This window comes from Strix aluco, chromosome 4, assembly GCF_031877795.1.
Source record: "Strix aluco isolate bStrAlu1 chromosome 4, bStrAlu1.hap1, whole genome shotgun sequence".
In the NCBI taxonomy this organism is placed as follows: Eukaryota; Metazoa; Chordata; class Aves; order Strigiformes; family Strigidae; genus Strix; species Strix aluco.
The window spans coordinates 37550148-37569801 of NC_133934.1; the positions used below are offsets into that span (position 1 = coordinate 37550148).

At 37.4% G+C, this 19654-nt stretch overlaps 1 protein-coding gene across 1 annotated transcript in view; it reads right to left on the reverse strand.

The window, feature by feature from the left end:
• TENM3 (teneurin transmembrane protein 3) overlaps positions 1-19654 on the reverse strand; it is a 423548-nt gene that overhangs the window by 51391 nt on the left and 352503 nt on the right. Inside the window, exons 17-22 of the mRNA XM_074822768.1 lie at positions 16015-16041; positions 14409-14429; positions 13326-13472; positions 5915-6131; positions 4747-4866; positions 4086-4347 (exon numbers count right to left, since the gene is read on the reverse strand). Of these exons, the coding sequence (XP_074678869.1) occupies positions 4086-4347; positions 4747-4866; positions 5915-6131; positions 13326-13472; positions 14409-14429; positions 16015-16041 (794 nt within the window). The remainder of the gene's footprint in view (positions 1-4085; positions 4348-4746; positions 4867-5914; positions 6132-13325; positions 13473-14408; positions 14430-16014; positions 16042-19654) is intronic.

Sequence of the window (19654 nt, forward strand, 5' to 3'; positions counted from 1 at the left end):
TTATAGCCCAACCACTGAATTCTAACAGTTGACATTTTATTTATGGATGATCAAGCTTCTCGGAAGGACAGCTATGAAATATTTAACCTACAGGACTGAGATAAGGGTCACCTCAGTTTTCACAGAGTTTGTTGTCCTGAGAATTCAAGCTGGTGACTGAGTCACATAAATTGTGCAGGGCTCCTTGTCTCTCGTGGCCAGCAGGACTAAAGCTGTCCAGGCTCTGGAATGCTTTCCTGCTCCAAAATATAATATGATTCAAGTGACATGCTCTGATGGTATTAAGAACCCTGAATAAGGAATTTAATTCAATTAGGGGGAAAAATGCCTGCTGTATTGACATGATTCTTTTGGCAAAATGAGCAACTTCAATAGAGGATTTGAGAACAAATTTCACAAATGAGTGCAAACTTTAGTCCTAATGTCAGAAAAAGGTTCTTTGCTGAGAAGTAACAGCTGAACTAGCACATTAAAATGTAACATCACCTTGGTTTGAGAGGGGTAAAGATAGCATTTTTAGATACAGGTAGATATTGGCAACTACTGCTGTTACAAAAATCTTGAGACCAAGGAGTATTAAAATTATACTTCTTTAAGTAGAAGCTGAAACTGCTCATTTCAAGATGGAAAAATCTTCTCCTTTTAAAAAAAGACTTCCTCTAGAATTGAGGCTCTTAAATGAACTTGTAAAGAAATAACCTTGAGTTAACAATATAAAGCAAGGAGAAATGAAAAGGGGAAAGAATAGTTTTTTCTAGACTTAAAACATTGCTGAGGTACCACAGAGAAGAGGAACAGGAAAAAGCCATACATGTGAAGAAACCTAAAAATGTGTCCATAACAGAATAAATCAAGAGGTGTATATAAAGTTTCAAACAGAAAGCAAAAGAAAAACAGAAAATGTGCTGGAAAACAAGGACACAGAAATGGAGATATCTGGCTCTAAAAGTAATCTCAATTTTTTTGCTCAGTACAAACTTGAAGTTCTGGAGATTCTAGCTAAGTGAAACTAGGATGCAGCACCCATGTAATAGTGGAATATCTAGAGTAATACTGGAATGTCTAGACATCCTGTTATACTGCCTGTTTAAATGATAAAATAGGTTAATTGCTGAAAATCTGGCCACCCTGAAGTTATGAACAATCGTTTGTATCAAGTCACTGAGGCCCTGAATTCTTCTGGGTAAATACATTTTGCCAACTTCTGCTGTACAGTATTGCCAGTAGTGAGAGTGAGTCAGGGCAGAGGAGGAGAAAAGCGGGCAACCTTGAACATATAATTTGAATAAAAACTCTTCAGTCTTCATTCTCCCACACACTTGAGGTGATGGAAACAAGCTGTTTGGGAACTGCAGAAAGCATCTTGCAAGTGTACGTAAAAGTGGATAATGGAAGTTTAGGAGAAGGAAAGCCTCAAAAACTCGATTTCAGAATTGCTCATTGTGACTCACATGGGTTTCTGCCAGACCGCACTGCAATATGTGGCAAACAGATGTTTATTATATTAGGAAAAAAGACAGCAACAGTATTACCTAACACATATAAGCAGCTCCATCTTAACCTGATCTCCCTTATCTGCATGCAGTTTACTGTCTTGTTCCACACTGATTAATCTCAGCTAGTTAAGTCTAGGCAGAGCATGCTAACTTGCAATTAAAAGTAGATAAAGTCATGCCTAAGTACTCCAAATTTAGTTAACATGTTATTTATTATCATCCCTCTTGAGTAATGAGCTGTTGGGTCTGTGATCACCCTTTTACCCACTGCATTTGTTCTCTCCCCTTGTTTGCCTTCTGTTTCAGTTTTCTTTTGTGCTGCTTCTTTGGTACAAACTTTAATTCCCCCTCTGATTAATTTGGGATTCCTAAGCCACTAAGTACACTCTTTTGGAAACATTATCTCCAAGGGATGATGATTACAGCAGTACATAATTATCTCCTGTAGTACGTGACAGTGAGTGCTGTCACACCACACAAACAGGGTGACTAATACTCACTGAAGCAACATGGGGAACAGTTTCTTTCTCTGTGCCTTCACCCAGTCTCCACACTTTCAAACTGGCATTGTCCTTTTTTTACAAAAAGATCTACAGCAGTTTCCCTGGAGCTGAACAGATGGTTTTGAATGGAATCTGGTTCTGCCCATCTTTTATCAGAGTAGAGAATTTTCTGGGAGACAGACTGCTGAGCATTATGCATTTCTGAGGGGAACCTGACCCTAAAGGGGTACGTCCCAGGCATGGCTGTGCAGCTCCCACTTGCCAAAGCAGGGGATTATGTGTGTGATGAGCTAAGAATATAGAAGAAAATACTACTTGATTTTTTTTTTTACACAGTACTGGAACTGGAGCTTTGCATAAATAACGACAGTACTATTTTTACCTCATCATAAATGACCCATCAACACCAACTGCCTAGGATCTGCTGAGAATATGAACTTTCCTTATGGCTGGTTTTCTAGGGAAATCAGCTTGACCCAGTCTAGTCCTGCCTGTCAGCCCTCCCACCTCACTACTTTTGAACCTGGTAACCAATTTCAACCACATTTGAAACACCAGCGGAAATCTCTAAAGACGATTCAGTTCCTTTAGGATTTATAACAGAAAGGGTTCAGGTAGGGAAGAAGTAGCTGAGTTGGTGCTCATATGAGAAAAAGGCTGAATGCGGTCCCTGAGGGAAGGATTAGATGTTAGCTGGAATTATAGCACTGGGTGGGAATTAGTAGGAATTGGCTTCATTAGTCCCTCTGTTCCTCAAATGACTTGTTTACCTAGACATTACAAGTGTTTTTTGAAAGCATGTATTTTCTGACATTCTTCTATTATTACTTTTTTCTTGATTTATACCACATCTATCTAAGCCATTTTCCATCACTTCAGAAACTGAATCTATCATCTGTTGCCAAAACAAGTAAATCAGAACTGTTTTTCAGTGGACTGTGTTTTGTAAATACTTTCTTTTAATTGCAACTTGCGACTATCAAAGGCACAGAAATGATAGTGAGGATAAAAGCAACAATTTCCTACCACAGTCTAGATTTGTATGAGCATTTAGTTGTAATTTCCTTACATCTTTACTTTAAACCTGCTTCTACCATGAATTGCTTAATGATTTTGCTCTTTTCTTTAGAGCTCTGCATGAAAATATTTGAATACATTTTCTATGTCTCCCTTGAAGAGACAAGGACATTTCTTAGTGAATGGGAAAAAGAGTGCCCTATGTAATTATGACATTGTGAAGGTGGGGGAGAGAAAAAGAGAGACAAAGGAGAGAGAGGAAGGAGGGACAGAAAGGAGGGAGAGAAAGGAGAAGGAGAGAAAGAGGGAGGCAGAAAGAGTGCTGTTTCACTAGGAAAAGTTTTATCAGAAATCAATAATGAGATAAATATTACTTTTTGAAATGCAACTCTTCTTTAAGAGTTGAGGAAGACTGTATTAGTGATTAGTTACTTGAGGTGGAGGAATTTAATACATCTATGTTAAGACAAAAAACATTCCAGCCACAGTTCTTTCCATTTAAAGCAAGGTTTTGATGTTAACTCTTAACTTTTGGCACTACAAGTTCTGAAGAAGTAGATTAGCACATATGCTCATTGGCTTGTAAGCCTGTCCTCGGTGTTACAGAGAGTTCTTTCAGTTTATAAAAATCTGAGTGTCATGCTATTTATTAGGACTAAACAGATAAAGTGAACTGTATAGGTCTTTCAGACATAGTGGAAAAACACCTTTCATTTTCAGTTTCTGACGTGCACTTCTAACAAGAGGGCAGTCAAAAAAGTCAGATGTACCATAGTGTGTTCATTTTGATGGGCCAGTGCCTGATTGCTGGACACATTCTGTAAAGTATACGATGCAAACAAATATAAAACCAGACAGTAGTGTACACCAAGTTTTCTTACCTTTTTTTCTCCAGCTGAAATTTTAAAAATCATCCCATAAAATAAATACATTGAAAATAATCACATGTTGCAAATTCTTAGCAGTTAGTCAGAATTATTTATTGTTAAATAGTAGTTTGCACTCTTTTCATTATGGTTGTTTAATACTAGCCTGTGACAATATACTATTTATTTGAAGCACGCTTTACCTGTGTCTCTGGGATGATAGGACTATCTTCAGGAGAAATTCTGAAAAAGGTGGATAAAGGCGATGACACGATAACGGGGTTTGGCCTTACAAATCCGCTCAGATCACAACTAGGAATGTCATTCTCTTCCTTCTTCATGACCAGGGTATCCATGACATAAAAGACATTCCAGGGAATCCATACTGTGTGATACTGTGTTAGGAACGGTGATCGCTCAAACACCAGTGTCAGAGAAGCACCACCATTCGCTACCAAGTCAAACCTAGAAAAAAAATCCAGGAGGGGTAGCTAGTCAGCAAATTCCCAAAGCCATCCACAGCCTCCATTTTACAGATTGATTCTTCATTCCATTGTACTGCTCTGAAGGCAGAATGGCTCTACTGGGAACAATGAAGAAATCAATTAAATTATATTACATAATACTGCACTAAGAGAATGGAGAGTTTAGGATGCTGCGTTTAAATTAAGCAAGCCCTTCTACTTCTAAAGTATATAATCAGCATGTTTAATATTTGAAGAATGTACAAAGTAAAACTTTGGTCAATCATTTTTTTCATGTCTTTTGTTTCCATTATTTTATTATTATCTTACTTTTACAAGCAGCTCTTCAGTAACGTCTTTGCTGTCTTTATGACTTAGAAGTGCTTCAAAGGGAACTTACATTCCGTCTTGGCGAGTGATTGTATATCCATAGTCTGGATAGTGTAGAAAGGAGACATTGACTCCAATAAGTGGCGTTCCATCAGCAGTTAATACTTGGCCCCTTATGACAGATGCGAGACTGTGAAAAAGATGCAGGATCAAATTACAAATTTGTTTTTTTCATTCTTTTGAATGAATAAAAGCTAGTAGAGCAAACACACACACACATGCATCTGCACATGGTGTCAACTACCATTAAAAAAACATTCCTGAGACTCTAACCCTTTTACAAGTTCATATAATTTACACTGTATAAACAAATGCCTCAAAATCTACAGATAATAACTTTATTTCAATGTTGTTTATTTTACTTTAGTTCATTTTGTCTGTACTGAGTTACTAAGACCAGAAATTCACTGAAAAATTTTAAGAACTTATAAACTCTAGATGTTCCCACTTTAAGTCATATCTCTGGCAGACTCTTAAAGAACAACGTGCTTTTCAATTAGTATCAAAGCAATCTGTAAAACTGCAGGGACTATGAAGTACAAAATTTAAAAGAGCAATAAGGAACATTTGTGCAACAACTTTTAATCAACTGCTGTGCCCAAACACATTAATGCTGTTAAATTACTGCAAACACAGTAGTTCTAGTGTAAATCATCTTCCTTCACTCAGTGAGATCCCAGACACCTGCTTCCTGTTACTGGTTTATTTTCAGGTCATTACTGCTTCGCAGAGCACCAGTCAAATAGTTTATGCAATTATACTGTCGTGCACTTAACAGTTCTATTACATTAATTCATAATTTATATTATTTAGTGAGCTCAGTTTAAAAAGTGCATCTTTGCTTTTCCTTCTGAAGTGTTTTCATTGCTTGGATGTATTTCCAACTGTGCTAGCCCAAATCAACTGGTTAAATACAGATTTATTTAATCATTAATGAAGTGCCCTGTTAGAATACAGGTACTAAGCATGGCAAGTACATTTTGTAATCTACTAGCACTAGCAATCTGAGTTTTGCAGGAGATGAGACAAAATAAGCAATTTGATATATTAAGAGAAAAGGTCTCTGTTGAAAGTCCATGCCATGAAATTTGCAGTCACAGTGATCTTCTCCTAAATGTGAGTCTAACACACTCTTCAATTTCTTCTGTATTCATGAGTAAATGATGAGTCATGCTCACCTCTTATTAAAAGGACTTTCCCCAGGTATGACATGAGTGCTGTCAGCTCCGATGAGAAAACTGATACGGTCATAAAATGCTTTGGCAGCTTGCTGAGATGGCGACTGTTGGCTTTGGCTGATAATATCTTGGGGATCAGGTAGTCCACGACAGTAAGGCTGGTTTTGGCAAGAACTCTGCAAACAGCAGTCAGGATCCATACAGTCAACTAGCCCATCTGTTGGCAGAAATTCACACAAATGAACAAACTCTTCCTCCTGCCTCTTTGCATGTGAATGAGCCAGCCAGCAGAGACATTAAAAAAATTATGTAGTATGAAAGAATACTAACGATTAAGATTTTAATGAATTCACTTTCAATTAAGAAAAGATAGTTTGTTTCCACTGAATTCTTAAACTCCCATGGAAATCCATGCAAGCTGAGTACACTCAGTATCGCATATAAATTAAACCTATTTATTCAATACTCTTCTAAAAACATGTTGAACAAACCAGAAAATGAAGGCACTCAGGCTCTACATACACAGTTAACTTATAAATATTAAACATTTTAGGTGGGTCTAAGTAGCTTTTATCTGAGGTTATTTGGCTTGCTAGAGAAAAGAAACAAGTAACTCCCACTCGGCTGTTTTCCTGAAGTTTTTTAGCATATTTATGCTGCAAGTAGCTTTAAATATTTCACAACATTTATCAAGGTGGATTCCTTTATACCTTGGCAGAAAGATTTTGTTGCTAGTGGCAAAGGCAATTTCCACAACTATTTTGCATGAAAATGTATAAGAGAACAAAATCTGTATTTAACATTTAGATTTTATTCTGAATAAACTGATGAGGAATGCTGGCCAGTATAAACAAGATTTAAACACATGGGTGCTTTTATGCTTATGTGCTGAAATATTCACATATAATGAGCATTAGATCCGTCACATCACTGGAAATCTAATTTGGTGAAAGATTAAAATCAAGATCAAATTGATAACTACTAATTTGCTGTAAGTAAAGTCGAAACGAAAACGAGCCTGGAAATGTCAGCTACAGAAAATTTCTAGATGAATGTAATATGGTATCACATAGCTGATAATTGTTTCCCCAAAAGAACAGCAAGACTGAAATAGCTCAAACATTTTATTATTCCATTTAGATTTGAGAGGGAGCTTGCTTGCTGCATTAAACTGAAAAATACACCAATGCAGCACTTGGAGGAAGCCCATGACTGCTTCTCTCACAAAAGAATCTAGCTTTAGAGTAAAACTTCTTTCTGAAGGGAAAAATATAATTCATTTTTGTTCAATCATACGTTGAAAGAGTGTAAGTAAACAGAGATCTTCTAAAGGTATTCCTCTAAGGATTGCTGTGCTACGTGGATCAGTTAGAGGATTGGCAAAATAGTAAAAGACTGGGATTTCTATTCTTTTGCACATCTAAAATTCTTATTTAACTCAGCTGACATTGAAGTCAGTTCAGAGAAAATAAAAGGGATGAAAAAGTCATCGTTAAGTATATCAAAGTTTAAACTTTTTTAAGAGAAAAGAAAGAACATTGATTTTTCCTGGGATGAGGATACACCAGGGGGTTGTGCTGCCATTGAGATAGACCTCAACAGGCTGGAGAAATGGGCTGACAGGAACCTCATGCAGTTCAACAAAGAGAAGTGCAAAGTCCTGCACATGGGAAGGAACAACCCCCCACACCAGTATGTGCTGGGGGACAACTGGCTACAAGGCAGCTTTGTGAGAAGACCCTGGGAGTCCTGGCGGACACCAAGTTGTACATGAGCCAGCAATGTGCCCTTGCAGCAAAGAAGGTGCCAGTGACATCCTGGGCTGCGTTAGGAGGAGTGTTGCCAGCAGGTCAAGGGAGGTGGTCCTTCCCCTCTACTCAGCACTCGTGAGGCCACACCTGGAGTGCTGGGTCCAAGCTGGGCTTTCCAGTACAAGAGAGACATGGACATTCTCTGGCCACGAAGATGGTTAAGGGATTGACACATCTCTCCTATTAGGAAAGGCTGAGACACCTGAGACTGTTTAGCCTGGAGAAGAGAAGGCTCAGGGGAGGAATCTCATCAATGTTTAAAAAAAGTGTAAAAAAGACCACCTTTCAGTGGTGCTCAGCGAAAGGACAAGAGTCAGTGGGCACGGAAACACAGGAAATTCTGTCTAAACACAAGAAAAACTTTTTTTACTGTCAAAGTGGTCAGACAGGTTGCCCAGGGAAGTTGTGGAGTCTCTATTCTTGGAGATACTCAAAACCCAACTGGACATGGCCCTGAGCAACCTGCTCTAGTTGACTCTGCTTTTGAGCAGGGTGTGGGACTAGATGATTTCCAGAGGCCTTTCCAATCTGAAATCGACTGTGACTTAGGTGATTGTCTAGTCTCATTCTTGTACAATATGAAACCCTTTCCTAGCTGGTACCAACCTCCCTTGCTGGTTTTAATTCTAGAAGCCTGGATCAGCGTCAAAGCTGGGGGTACTGATGGTTAAAAGCATAGTTTTGGATTTTCATATCTCTGTATGGTCTCCCAGGCAATATTTGGTACAGTTGCCAAAGAAATGCTCAAATTTCATCATTCATCTTTGTTAGTTTATAAAAAGCAAATGTACATCTGGAGTATAGTCTGCAGGTCATAAAACTGCATGAGATTGACACCTTCTGAACTAATCAGCTGGAAATGCATTTTTACAAGCCTCTCTGCTAACATCAATCAGAGAAAGAATCTCATTTTCACCAGCCAAGATACAGGGATATGCTGTTTGTTATTTTTCTGGGGAGTTTATCAGCAACTTGCCCAGACGGGTGACGGATGGTTATGAATCTGGCTCCTTATAGCCTGAGAAAACATTTTTCATTCTTTCTCCGTACTTATGTGGCTAGAGCTATCTAGTACCTCTAAGTTGAGTATTCTATTGCACTGTGTGGAGCAGAGTAAAATCTTCTTTCTGAAATGGCTCTGCAAAATTATTGATGAATTTTGTTTAGCCTGAAAAATATGAGACTTAGCTCACACTGGCTTATCAGTTATATCACTCAAATATGATAGTGAAATTATAAAGAAAATGAAACTCCTACAGTCAGCTGGACAATCATTATCAGTCTCAGAAAGCTATTTTGTGCTTTTTTGTTCTAGATGTAAGTGGTTCTTCTATATACAGAAGATGTAATGACTACACTATTGTTTTCTTCCTCAGAAGCTAAAGTCTAGCTGTAAAAATCTTGACTAATGTTACTTCTCCCTTTGTTGCAAAATGCACAGAATTGCAATGGAGCATGGTCTGGTGATAAGAGCACTTATTTGGACTAATAAAACCCCCAAAACTTTAAATGAAAGGACTCAAGACAGTAGATTCCCACACTTATGGATGTCTAAAAAATGAGATGCATCAGTGGGTGAGCTTGCTTTTGAATTGAATTTAAAGGGTATGTATAAAACTGCTGGAAGGAAGAAAAATAGGGAGACAAAATTCCTGGGCACAAGTTATGCCAGTGTCAAGGGGAGACTGTGGCCAAGGACCTACATAAATCATTCTTGGTAAATAAGTTGATTGAGATTTTTTGTTGCCCAAATATACAATGAAGTGAAATTCGGTGTCTACATAGGAAGAATACAGTTCTGGAGCTATGATGCTTGCCATCCCACCAGGACAGTTTTGGTGACTGTGGCAAGAGGCTGGAAGGACAGAAAACTGTATTAACAAACCTCAGTTATCCTCACAAAGCTCAATTTTACAACAGGCTGTAATGAATGGACTCAATTACAGACACCAAAATGACTGCCTGTAGGAGCAGCTGGTCGGAAAAGCCACAAAAGCAGAAACAGCCCTTGATTTATTCCTGAGCAGTGCACAAGGACCTTGTTCAATGTTACTATTGCAGTATCTCTATAAGCATACCTATAGCGTACTCAAATTCAACATTCCTGCTGGAATATAAAGTGTCGAGCTCTAAATGAGCTGTCACTCCAGAAAGAAATCCTGGAGTCACCGTGGATAAGTGCTATGGATATATCAATCCAGCACTCCCCAGCAACCATAGATGCTAACAAAAAGCTGAAGAATAATGGAAGTGTTGGAGCACAAAGCAGAGAACATGAGCATGCCACTCTATCAGTCCTAATTCAAGCACAAACTTCCTGAAATTTCATGAGCTTGGGTTATCTTTGTACTTAGTAACCTTTCTGACATTCAGAACATCCTGTGGCAGTAATTTCCTACTTTAATTAGCAGCCTGCTAGTTACTGGCTTTGCTAGTGAAAGAAAATGTAAGTTCACATTTGTGCTATTATATTCTTTTGCTAAACATTTGCTATTAGCCACTATCAGAGAAGAGGCCCTGTTTAGGTAATCTTTAGGCTGAATTTGTACTACCCTGTGACAATTCTTATCAGGAGCATGCTATCCTAGCCCATGCAAGTAATTACAAAAATGCAGTAGTGCCAAGTATGCTTTACTTTATTACAGTATTTATTTTCATTTTAGTAATAAAAGAATATTAACAATCCCTTAAATCCTGCTGGTGGAAACCTGTAACTACTCTTAATAATTGGATAGGAGCTAATAAAAAGCAAACTTATAAAAAGATCTGTTCAATAAAGACCTACCTAAACTGAAGAGTAAACAGCTTATTCTTCCTACAGTGATGATAAAAAATGGCCCACTTTGTTAAAGTATAATAGTGACACGTTTTTCCCAAGTAAATAAGTTAGGTTTATTCTACCCACAGATGATTCTGACTCCCCCTCTCCCCACAAAGTCATTAAGAGTTTCATTCAGCCTAAGGTCTGCTTGATGCACACACATTCCTTGTAGGTTGCTAAAATGCAAAGAAAATTCTGTATTTTATTATCCAAATCAAACACATGGAAAAATAAAGAGTGATCCTTAAAGAGAAAGGAAATGGTCTGAAAGACTCTCAGAAATCTGTATTAAAAGAAATGAGTAATAATCATCCCCATCATATGTCGATAGTATCTAGAAGGGAAAATGATCAAGTATGCCTTGATGTCATCGGCATTTCCTATGGAGAATATTCCCATTGAGGTCCTTGGGATGCTCATGCTGACAGAATTTGAACAATCCCAGAAAGAGCTAAGAATCAAAGGAACAGCAGACACTGTTATTAATGAATTAGACTCATATTAATATATTAAATATATTTTATCCAGTGTAGGATGAAACATAAACATTAACCACAGCATATCAGTTAGCTAACAACAAAGATAACTTTAATCATATAACCACAGAGCCTAGTGCGATGTAAATCACACTACCTGCAGTCACTGTATAAATTCAGCGTAAGTGCTCAGATAACCTAATCTCTGACAATAAACAAATACAGCAGAGGCATCCTTGCGCCATTCCCTGTAGCTGTCTGGAATTTGAATGGCTTGCTAGAGAGATTAGTGGGCTGATTGCAGGTACTATTGGAAAGGGAAGAAACACTGCTTCTCTCTCCAGGTGGGTTTCTGGCAAAGAAAGGTTCTGTTTGGTGTGCTTCCTGTTTTTAGTTTAATTTAATTGTTTTATTTTAACCCTTTTCCTCAGGCACTAGTCAAAGACTGAAGTCAGTATGTTTTGTACTGAAGCATAAATTAAAATAAGGTCCACTGAAAGAGAAATGTCAGTGACAAATAGCATTATATAGGTCAATCATAGCAAAACAACTGTTTGGCCAATCCCTTCCTCATACCTTGCTGCATAATGTCTGTAAAGGAAATAATGGAAAAAAAATGAGAGGAAAAAAGCAACAAAACACCAGCATTAGACTTTTTTTTTACAACATTGTCCTTTCTTCTTGAAGTTTAAGTCATCCTTCTGCTCCAATTCCTTGTTCTTTTTCCCTTTTCCTCACAGCTATTACTGTTTTCAGTCTGAAGGAGCATCTTCTTCTCCCTTGTTCTGTTTATGTGCATTCCTGTTCACCTTGCTCCTTTTCCTCCTACTGCTCTATTATCTGCTCTTGACTCTCCCTCTGGTATCATGTCCTTCTATTATCTTTTACATCTACTGAATCTGTTTTAGTCTATCACTGGGCTTTCAACATTTTTTCCCTACACGACCTATTTTTTTATTCTAAGTTGTTTATGCTCTAACCTAGTTTCTCCTCCTCCTTGTTTTGTCTCTTTTCATGCTTGCAGGGTTCTCTTCTTTATGTCCATAATTCCCTGGCCCACCTTAACTTAATTCTCCAAACAGCACATCTCTGAATGGAAATGCTATGGCTAATAGTTCCTCTCGCTCCCTTCCTACATGCAGAAATTCAGCTTCATGCTAGCTCAGATTGCGCATACCAGATTGTGTCAGATTCTTTAGGCCTCTGAATGTGCAAAACTGACTCAAAATGTTCAATATGTAATGGAGAAGGATGACAAATCAAATGACATGTAAAGCAATAAACAGCAGCACTCTTTTAACTGTGTTTGTTATTTTCCTTGGGAAGTAAATGCTGTTGTTATTTATAGTTTGTGATGTCTAAGATCCCACCTGCCGTTGGGATATGAGAGCAAACAGTCAACCAGCAATGGCAAAGGCATACACAGTCAAAAACTGAAAACCAAAGTCACAGGTGACTTTATCATCATCCAGAGGCCCTAATGGAGTTTCTTATCTCTGCTCTGAATCGGAAGGTATTAAACAAAAAAGAGTTGAGAGAAGGGAAAGAAAGACAATAAAAGCATTATGCTGATCTAATATTTAACTGCATTCACGTTTAGTCTTGTTTTTGTGGGTTTTTTTTGTGTGATTCTGGAGCTATGCCAAAGTCACAGCCCCTTTACCTTCCCTACCCTACGATGATGATTGCAGATTGATTTCTTAAGTCAACAGTCCTGCCTGCATCTCACTGCAGATTGTTACCTGTCACCTAGATGACAGACTGCAGAAAAGCAAGCCAAAAAAAAGAAAGACTTCGGGGAGCATCCTGTCAGTTATCTGAGCATTCACAGGCTATGGAGGGATAAGATCTCTGGCAACCTGATCTCTGGGACAAGACTGGGCAACCAGTTGTTTCCAGCAATAATATCAGAGGTCAAAATGTAAATTCCCTATTCAGCCTTTTCTCTTGGGATAATTTCCTTGTGAGGTCACTGAAAATTTGAACTCCTTTCTTTTTTCCCCCCCTCCACTACAGTTCACCGAATTGAGACTACGTTATATTCCAATATAAAAGAACATTGCAGGGAAACTAAGGTGACACTCATCATTTTCTAAGTACATATCTCACCTGTCATAATCAGCTTGTAAGGCTTTGCTGATACACCATATAAAAGCACTGAATAGTGAAGCATATTTTTACAGGCATAAAAGCTAGCAAAATGCATGTATGGTTCTCATGGCAGTATTTAATCACCTGACTGTAAAATCTCTGTTCCTCAACACATTCTCCCCAGTGTTAAAGATCCGGTTGGTATATCTTACCTCCTTCGTTGTCCTTACTGTCAGTGCAGAGAGTTTCCATGGCTACGTCACAGCCCGCTCCCCTCCATCCTGGCTGGCAGACGCAGTGCCAGCCATTTTGGTCCAGCGTGCACCTCCCATTGCTGTTGCACAAGCCAGGGCAGCCCTCTGTTGAAACAGACAAAAAAGAAAAATCACAATTGATTTAAATATTACAATTATATAAAAAGAAAAAAAAATACAAACAAGGGACACTTACTGGGAACAGGCCTTAAGAACAGCACAAATACTGTAATTGCACATGGAGTGGAACAGCAACATTACCCGGGGAACGTAATTCTTAACAAAGTGGCATCTTTGATTGGCCTGACACTTGAGACACCACTTACCTGTACAGGCAGGAAATAAATGCACCAATCCTCTAAATACCTGCAGGCCAGACAAAATTGTTTGGTTTTTTGATTTTTGTTTTTTTTGTTTTTTTTTTTTTGGCAAAGTAACAAGAGATGAGTGCATAGTGCAAACACAGCTGTGTAAAATGATACATTTTTCTGTGCTCATAGAATAGATCATTATTTGCTCTATGCAGTATTGGTTACTTACTGGCACAAATGTTTAAGCTCCCTGTTACTATGAACAAATCCCTCCAAATTCTTAAGTAGGAAAATGGGTATGATTTTAGGCATGTAATAAAAGAGAACATTAACTTTATCTGGTCTCAGAGTTGCCGTATATTCATGTGAAATTACAGTGTGTTAAATAATTGCACAAAGTATAGGCCAGTTTTAATGACTATACTTTATGCCAAAAATACATTCCTTTTCACAGAATAAGCAAAGCCCAGGAAATAGTGAAGCAGCTTAGCATCTATTCTAACAAACATTAGGATTCAGGCTGCATACGGATGGGACAGGACCAACAGGATTTCCAACTAAATGTAATAGCTGTGCGTATTTGATTACTTAGGACGGACAAAATGAAATACCATAAGGACCACAATAAAACATTGATAGACTGAACAAAAACACGGTAGTGACGTGCTTCAAGACAGATAGCAGAGAGTGATTTTTTGTGACAATCTCCCTAAGGCTTTTGTGCTGTTACCTTTATATCCTATCTTGTCTGCTTTTATGGCCAAGGAGGGAAAATTTGGGAAACAATTAAAATAATTTAATATATCCAAAATCGATAATTGTTTTCAGTCTAACATTGCATTTAAAAAAAACAGTATCTGTCACTTTCTAGTGATGAAATCTGGCATGCAGCCAACATGATCTGTATGAGGATGACACACTATAAATATGTAGACTTTGGTGTTCCTTATCTATGACTATGATAAGACACTGACAGAAGCAAGTACAGATATGGCACTACATATCTTATGAGAAGGTGGCTACAAATCAGATATTTTTGGACCCTACAGTTTTCTGTAAACGTTTATCCAAAAATCCTAAGTAACTGGCTAAACACTTCTTCACTTTGTAGAACTACTATCTTTGTGAACTAATCTACTGACCCATTTTGGTTAAGCTTAGTTGAGCTTGGACCAGTCTTTCAGAATAGTCTGTTTTTTTCTTCTACAGACTTTTGAATTTACTGACTCCTTTCAACCCACGTAGCTCCAAATTACAAATATTAATAGGAAAATAGTTATAAAGGTTGCTTAACTCTTGTCAAATTACTCTTAGAAGGCAGAGAATCAGGAAAACTTCTTGTGAGGGAGGATGGTGATGCTACAGTTACGGATATATTGTGCCATCATGTCAGGCTGAGATTAATCTTGCTACTCTTATTCTTTCAGACTATAGCTGCTAATAGTATTTGTTGACATATTGAGAGCTTTTTTTTCTCTTAATCTTTCTTCTGTTTAATTTATGGATCACTTACGTATTTAATTGCAATACTGACAGAGCATTTTTGGAGTCAACTGGGTACACTCAAGACTTATTGTGTGAAAGCCTGGATATTGCCATGAATATTGTCATATTCTAACAAAAAAAACACAAATAAGGAATAGAGAAAGATACTCAGGGAAAGAGGGGTAGGAATATTTTAAACATTTTTCTCAATCAATTTTTCACCATAACTGAAGATACAAGAATCTTTGCTGTTTCATGTTAGGCTTTTGCATCCTCGAACCTTTTAATTGAAAATGTTGCATAGAGTATACAAGATTTTCCTAGCTTCATACAAAATACAAGTCATAATTTCCTATAGATTTTCTACATTCAGATAAACAAAAGCTTAAAAGCCTAAGGTATTCTATTGATCTGTCAATATATAAGCACACACATATCTATAATTAATCTGTTCTTTAGAACTAATGACACTTGTTCTGTGACAAGAGTATTGCTTTGCTTTGTTTACTAAATATTTACACTTTTGTAGGTAGAGTTCCAATGACCAAACTAACAAAGAAAAAGCACCAAACAGCAAATGAATACTATCTTCAGTTTTTGGTTCAAACAAAATCTAATACATGTATACAGTTTGTATATAAATGTATAATTACTGATAAAATGTTATTATGTAACATAAGCAAGATTTCATTTTTAATTTGAGATGAAAGTCATATGAGTTAAATCTATAATCCATGGAATGTATGTAAGAGAAGATTCTTTTGCCCAGACTAATACGTTTGTAACTATATATTCATATAAAAAAGTACATGTAGGCATAGGCATGTCATCAAAGAGCAAATATACAGTACCTTTCACTATCTTATCCAAATAGTGAGCTTGAGAATTAAAAGAAAAAAAAAAAACAGACAGACATTTCAGAAGTGTCACATAAAACAAGAACTGTTCAGAATTCACATGCAAATCAAGCAGGTGCACCTGACATGAGAGGTCTTACATTACAAAATGAAAACGTATTTCAAAGCTTTTAAAAATGCAAGAAATTCTCTTTTCAGCAAACATCGTCATGATTCAATGAAACTATTTTAGAAAGGAGATCTGCAGAAAAAAGAGATGCTACCTTTCTGAGAGTAAGTTTTTCTTCTGACTTCACATGCTTTGATTTCATATAATCAAAGCTAGTTAAAAAATTCCATTTTCAACTCAACGTAAGAGTAATTACTTAGTTTATAAGCTTTAAAACACTGACTATACTGGAAGATCTTTGATTTGCAGGTCATGTATGACTCTGACAGCATAACCAGCACATTATCTTAATTCTGATTGGATTAACAGGATTTTTAGGAGGAATAGTTTTCTTCTGCTTCAATTCAGCCACAGTTATTCTTCCAAGCACACACACCAAGAATGTGAAATAAGAATGTGAAATTAGGTCATATATGTGGGGTGGAAGAGGGAGTAGTGGGATTAGTAGCGTGGTGATCCATTTCATGTGGAAAAACTGTTGAAAATTAACCTTAGGCTTTAGATGTATAAAAATAATAACATGGTATATCCAAGAATAGCAAGACTTTTTTTTCATAAGTTATGACACTTAAAATTTCACAAAAAATTTGAGGAGGCAGATGGATGAATGACAGACAGAGCACAAGATGGATTTAAAGCAGCAGGCACTACTTTTAATATCTGAAATACAGCAGAGATGGGTTATACGTTCCCTCCTTACTTTCAGGAAACAGACATCAACTGCAGTTGTGTTGAATGGGTTAATGTCATATAGCAAAACCACATAGGACAGGTCCATTGCAGGCTACCAAGCCCAGCCACCAGCACATAAGGTGATGGGATATTACAGACCATTGCAGTAGGGACACACCAAGCTGAGTCAACAATGGATTCAATCCCATTTTGGGTGTGAACAAGGTCTCTCTGCAGAGCCCTCAGGGGCTCTCTTACTTTCAAAATCTGACCTTTTCTAAATCCCTGATGGATGATGGCCCCTGCCTGGCAAGTACTCTGTCACTTGCTATTATCCCTCAACTTTGTGTATTGGATGGGTGAGAAAGGCATTTCCAACCATGGCCTTTTCTCCAGTATGGATGAACAGGAAAAAGCTCTTCCTGAGTCCAAGGAGGAAGCTGAGGAGATATGTAGTCTCATAGAAGCCACAGCCACTGCTACAACTAAGAGGCGGAAACTTTCTAGTCCCTCTCTTTTGAAGAAAGTGTCAGGTGTCCACTGCACAGTTGTGCTTGTTTTGTTTTTTTTTTCTATAATGCTAAGGTTAAAGGGAGACAAAGTAAGAAGATGAAAACATCAATTACAGAACATTTAGAACAGCAGCAACAAACTAAGTAGCTTTTCACATTAACCACAAACAAAAAGAAAAGTGATACAGCTGCATTTCAGGGTGGATCAAATTCTTCTCTTACTCATCCAATATAATTAATTCCCCTTGCTCCTACACAGCTGCTCTTAGAACACAGTGTAGTACGCGTGGAGGAAAAATCAAGCTTTATTTCATAAAATGGAAGCAATAAAGTCTGTCTGGGGAATGCATCTGTCCACCAGTGAAACATTAAATGCCTCTACAAATGTAGGGACAGACAAACAAAACAACATAAAAAACCCCTCCTAGGCAACTGAAAATAGTCCCTGCAATCCAAGGTCCCCACATGCTATTTCCTTTCAGAAATCCGATCTGCACTAAAAAAAACATTTAAGAAAATGCTCTTTAAGATTTCTTGTATCCAGTAGTCTTAAAAGAAGTCAGTTCAAGACCATAAAACTATAAAACTCAGAAAACAAGTTCTACCTTCCAGCAACCTTTTACTCATGGTCAGTTGACATTAAGGACGATGTTAGAAACTATTTTGGTTAACATGCAGCATCCTGAAAGAATCAAAAAGCAGAAAACGAGTGACCAAAAATAGTATAACTTTGTGGTGAAGTTTAGCCATGCTTTCTTACTGCAACTGAAACAGGAATAAACCCAACTCTGTGTGGAAGTACAAAATACAAGACTTTTTCTCTCTGTATAGAGAATTCTTGGTGGGATTTGGAGCATTTCAGTAGGATGGAGCACCTCAGCAAGTACTCCTTGGCAAGATATTTACACATCTAGCACATGTGGGTTATGTTAAGTCCTTAAAAAGTCTAATTATAGACCAGGCAATATACCTACAAGGGTTGTCTTGCAGGGTTTAAGACTATGAAGTTTAAAATCTTGCTATTATTTCCAGGAGTAGAGGAAGTTCACATAGCTCCAAATGGAATAAAGAAAAACAAAAATGAAGATATAAAATTTGTACATTTTCTAGGATAGTCAAAATCCAAGAAGATGTAAATCGCATTCAAAAATCATACAACATAAAATATAAATTATGTTATCAGTGTGTGTGGATATTTATATAAATGTGGCAGATAAACGTATTTTACAAAGAACTGATAAGAGTCAGGCAAATTCACATTTAACATGGCATATTTCATAACCAGTCAGAACTCTGATTTTTTTTTTTTTTTTTATTTAATGTCTCCCATTAGTTTCCTATCAGAGATGTAAGTCAGTGTCTTCCTTATTCATATGCTACTTCCTCCAGGTATGACAGAATAGCCACAGAATAAAAGCACATATTAAATCCATTTATCCCAATCAGCTCCTGTTTAAATCAGCATGAGTCACATACCCATTGATTTGATGTTCCTTAATCGGTACTTTTAACACTGCTTTATTCTGATTATTCTGTCATAAAGGATAACAGTGACATGCCTCTAAATACTGTACAGGAAATTTATATTTCTATTAGTTTACATTATTATCCTCCACCAGACATCTTCACCCATCATAATCTTTGTAACCTGTACACCAGGCTACAACATGCCACATATTTTTTGCAGTGTATATATAGTCTCATTACAGTGTCAACTCAACAGCTCCACAGGAGTCACGAGTTACTTTGCTATAAGAGCAGAATTTGACCTCATAGCACCACCAGACTTGAAGCAAAAATACAAAAGAATGTGAGCAAGGCCATGTTGATAGAGATCTGCCTAAATTAAAACTATTTTAAGGTTTTTTTGCTTCCTACACCTTGAAAGTGTGAGCTGAACCCTTGACTCCTCTCCACTAATACTATCAGCTTTCTCCCTTCCTTTACTGCATTTCAGCGTCTCCCTCTAAAAGAAAACAGAAAGGAGAAATTAGAGAGAAGAGAGCCAAAGGGGGAAGAAAAAAAATAAAGATGATGAAGAAACAATTTCAGTATGCAGCAACAATGAAGAATGCTGTTCTGTCCCTCTCCATGCAAACTCTGCTTTGCTTACTCTCTTCATCTCCCACAGTTCAGTATAGCAATGACCATTCACTGGCGAATGACTGCATACTTATCTCTGCTGCTAACACATACTTCATGCTCTCAGACACTGATCTTCTACAGGAAGATGTGAACAACATGTCTTGCATCAGTCACGCTTACACTTCTACATAACCTT